Source organism: Salvia splendens, chromosome 2 (assembly GCF_004379255.2).
Source record: "Salvia splendens isolate huo1 chromosome 2, SspV2, whole genome shotgun sequence".
Lineage (NCBI taxonomy): Eukaryota > Viridiplantae > Streptophyta > Magnoliopsida > Lamiales > Lamiaceae > Salvia > Salvia splendens.
The window spans coordinates 22,164,554-22,169,068 of NC_056033.1; the positions used below are offsets into that span (position 1 = coordinate 22,164,554).

At 51.2% G+C, this 4,515-nt stretch overlaps 1 protein-coding gene across 1 annotated transcript; it reads right to left on the reverse strand.

Moving 5' to 3' along the window:
• Positions 1 to 2,208: 2,208 nt before the first annotated feature.
• On the reverse strand, positions 2,209 to 3,144 carry LOC121776249. Its single transcript, XM_042173411.1, has one exon. The coding sequence runs from the start codon at positions 3,142 to 3,144 to the stop codon at positions 2,209 to 2,211; it is 936 nt and encodes a 311-aa protein (XP_042029345.1).
• Between the last annotated feature and the right edge of the window lie 1,371 nt (positions 3,145 to 4,515).

Here is a 4,515-nt window from a genome sequence, read left to right on the forward strand (position 1 = left end):
GGGAGGTAGTTGAGCCGATGAAGGAGTCGACAGCAAAGATGGAAGAAAAGAAGAAGAAGATTGCAATGGAAATGCTCAATATTCCATACTCTGTAGTTGACCTAGTGTCATTGATTGAGAGGCGGGGGGTCGCCCCATCAAACCACGAATCAAACTCATTCCATACTCTGCGAGCTCCGTAACCCTGAATGAAGAGGTGTTGGAGGGACTCAATATTCGGTCGAAGAGGGCAAAATTGACACTTGGAGGCAAGTTCAATCTTCCGCCACTGAAGTTTTGTGTCGACTGGCACCCGATTGGAAAGAAGCCTCCAGATGAAGATGGCTATTGACTTAGTGAGGCCCGCCTGCCAAACATCACCAGGCCTTGAACGATCGGGTTCCGCCCTCAGAGAGTGTGTCCCACGTCGATGCTACCGTGAATTCCCCGTGCTCAGATATGCTGTGGGATGCCGGCTTGATCGTGCAGGAGTCGGAGCTTGGGTTCATCCCAAGTGCCATTTGTAATGAACTCCGAGACCCGGGAGGTTGGCCTTCCCCTATCATCAAGGCTGAGGTCCCTGAGTGGGCTGTTGCCAAGCCAGATGTCATCCCAGAAGTAGATATTCCCTTGCCCCACAAGCCACCTCATGTACGGTTGCGCGAGAGTCCAAGCACTAGAGAGCCTCCTCCATGTAGGGCTACTCCTGCTCGGCGTTCTCAAGGTAAGTGGTGTGGAGATGGAGCAATATTTTGCCATCATGTATTTTGCCCAAAGGGAGTTTTGTTCCCGGAAGCGCCACCATAATTTTATGTTGAAAGCACGTAAAACCTCCAAAGTTTTCCAAATCCCGAGACCTCCTTCCTCGGTAGGGCGACACATTTGATCCCATCCAATCCAATGGGTTCGCTTTCTCTCACTCGTAGATCCCCAAAAGAATCGGGCCATTTGTTGATCAAGTTGTTTTAGGGTGCCGGCAGTGGGCTCAATGGCTTGGAAGATGTGTAAGGGGATCGCTTCAAGGGTGCTCTTAATCAGCGTGAGCCTCCCTCCAAAAGATAAGTGCCGGTGTGCCCAGCCCGAGATCCTTCTTGCAATCTTTTCACGTAGGAAGAGGAACATGTCCGTGCGCTTTACACCACAGTAGATGGGGACGCCGAGGTAGAGGAAGGGAAAGGTGCCCCTAGTGAAGCCTCCTTCCGCTTGGATCGAGGGTGCCCAATGGTCATGGATTTCGGCGATATAGAAGTTGCTCTTGGTGAGGCTGACTTGTTGGCCGGAGACATTTTCATAGTTCTCGAGACAGGCTCGGAGCTGGCGCAGGGGGGTTGCCGCCGCTTGTGTGAATATTATAATATCATCCGCATAGGCTAGGTGGCTGACCTCAATGCATCTCCGGGAGGCCTTAAACACCATATCCCTTTGGCCAAGTATAAGCTTATCCAAGGCTCGAGACAGGTAGTCCGCGGCAATTACAAACAACGCAGGGGAAATCGGATCACCTTGTCGGAGTCCCCGTGTTGATCTGAAGAATCCTGAAGGTACCCCATTGACAAGGATCGAGAACCAACACGAGCCTATGCACCTCTCCATGAGTGAGATCCATGTGTCCGGGAATCCCATTCGCCGAAGCACCTTGAAGAGGAAAGGCCATTGGATCCTATCATAGGCTTTCGCTCTTCACCGCTACATTAGGCACTGGGGAGCATCTTGCAAGTTCATGGAACATCTCTTGGGCCAACAGAGCGTTATCATTGAGGAGCCGCCCTTTCACGAAACCACTTTGGTTTGGGGAGATGACCTGTGGAAGGAAAGGGGAGAGTCGAGTCGTGAGTACCTTGGTGATGATCTTGTTAAAGACGTTGCAGAGGCTGATGGGTCGGTAGTCGGTCCATGACTCAGGCGACGCCTTCTTTGGGATGAGGACAATGCTTGTGGCCGTAATACTTCGTGGCAGGAAAGCCCCTCTAAAGAACTGGCCAATTCTTTCCACCACCTCCGGCCCCACAATAGTCCAACAGGCTTGGTAGAAAGTGGCGGAGAAGCCATCGGGTCCGGGGGCACTATCTCCGAAAATGCTGAAAACGGCGCTCCTGATCTCGTCCGCACCCGGCGCATTTGCGATGTCCGCAAAGTGCTCGGCTGAGTGTACTCGCTGGATAAGGTCAAGGTCTGGCTCGTCTAGAACCGGGTTGCTGGGCGCTAGAAGTTGTCGGTAGAAATCTACCGCTACCATCTCAGGGCTGCCTTTTGCCGCCAAAAATCCTCTTCCATTTTCAGCAACATGATGTACTCGGCAATGTATTTATTGATCATTGTCCTATTTTCTGGTGTTGGCCTTGCCTCGAAGATGGATTGGGCCACGGCAATTCCTTCCTCCTTTTCCTTGAGGTTGGCATGGATGTTCCCAAAAACTTCTTTGTTCCACGCCTTTAGGGCTCTTTTCACTCTAGCATGTTTGATTTGAATATTTAGGAGTCCACTCGCCCCCGTACTCTCCTCCCATGCATTTTGCACTACAGCCATGAACCCCCCATGTCGGATCCACATGTTCTGGAATCGGAATGCCTTGCCTCCGATGGTAGTGTTCAGCGTCTTACATCTTACAGGGACCGGCCCGTGGTCCGAAGCAACCCGAGGGAGGTTCGTAACCCGAGTAGCTTCGAAGGCCCTAGCCCAACCCTCACTAACAAGCACTCTATACAATCTTTCAAAGACGTCGTTTTTGGCCCATGTGAATGCTGCCCCATCGAACCCCGGATCAAGGAGCCTACAGTCTTCAATTGCCTCCGCGAAGTCGACCATCTCGGCTTGCCGGTTGGTGTCGCTCCCAACCCTATCTCGGTGTGATAGGATGGTGTTGAAGTCGCCACCGATAATCCATGGTGATCCTTCGAGGGGCCCAGCAATCTCTCTCATCTTATCCCACAGGAGGTGTCTTTCGGATCTTGTGCATTTGGCATACACGGCCGAAATGGCCAGCGGCCTAGCAATGCGGTGGGACTTGAGACGCCCATGTAGGATTTGTTCCGAATCACAATCAATATCAAAAGTGGATCCCTCTTCCGCAAACAACCAGATTTTTCCGGTCATGTTCGATCCAATGTAGGACAGCCCCAGGGCCTTGGAGAACCGGTCCGGATCCGGTGTTGTGAGTGGTTCCATTATTGCAAGGAATAAAACATTATGAGACTTAATTAGCCTTATCAAAACGTTTTGGGTTGACGCATTTGCGATTCCCCTCACGTTCCAAAACATGATATTGTAAGACATCATTAACAAGTAGGATGCGTACCCGAAGGAGACGAAGTCCCTCCTTGATATTCAATGAGATGTTGCTCTTTGTTCGTTGCGTGCTCCTCGGCATCGTCAAGTGGAGAGCCGTCTCCAATCCTCTCGGTCCCCACTTGCATGTCCATGGCCGAGTCGTCCGCTTCCCCACAATTGTCGACATCAAATTCTCAATTCTCCATGAGGGAGTAGTATTGGTTAGTGCTCATGTGATTCTTACTTGAGAAGAAACCACGCCCCCTAGTCATTGCATGGCGTGCGCCCCCTCTCGCACTCCCTCGTGTAGGCGGGGACACCGATCGGCTCGCCTTGGTGTACTCCCATTTCGCATCCATATCTCCATGAATTGGTGAAGGTGGCTCGGTGGTCGGGGGTGTTGGGTTCCCTTTTTCCCCTCCCCCGCGCTTGAGGCCCACTTTGAATGTTCCGGGGCGCGAAGCATTCCCTCCTTGGGTTCCAGCCATAATGTCCGGAGCATCCCAAGTTGTATCCCTTTCCTCCTCTCCATTTGAATTGTTGTTAGGACGATTCCCGGCACTGCCCTTATTCTTCCCTTGGCGGTTCCCTTCATTGGAGTTAGGATTGTGCCTCACCGCATCTTGCATGCCCTTCATACCGTGGCCTTCGGGGTTTGCCTTCTTTGGCGGGTTGATATTGTAGTTTCGTTTCGGCGGCCTTTCCTTTTTGCCCATCGCATAGCACACATCACTTGCATGGCCAACATGTTTACACTCTTGGCAATAGGATGGGATCTTATCCCACCGGACTTGTTGCACCAACTCGCGGCCGCACAAGTCACGGATTATCTCTTCAGGGGGCGGTTTGGTGATGTCAATCTCAATACAAATGCGGGCAAAGGAGAGTCTCGTCTTGGTAGCCGTGGCCCGATCAACTTGGATTGGATTGCCGAGGAGCTTGCTGATGGAGAAAAAAGCGGATTGATCAAACAAGTGAATTGGGAGCCCGATTAAATTACACCAAATTGCTGATATCGGGGACTCACAATATGCATCGAAATCCGGGGACCATTTGAAGACCCTTATTGGGTGGCGATCAATAAGCCAAACGGGTGTTCCCTTTGGGCCTCCGAAAAGCCGGGCATAATCCGCCAAATCCTCGCATTGGATAAGGATATGTTTAGCATTAATGTATATCTAATTGAAGCCACATCGGAATTTAATGTTATCTAGAGTTTTTTGAATTTGATGGCCCGTAGGAATAGAATGTGAAAACTTACCCACGATG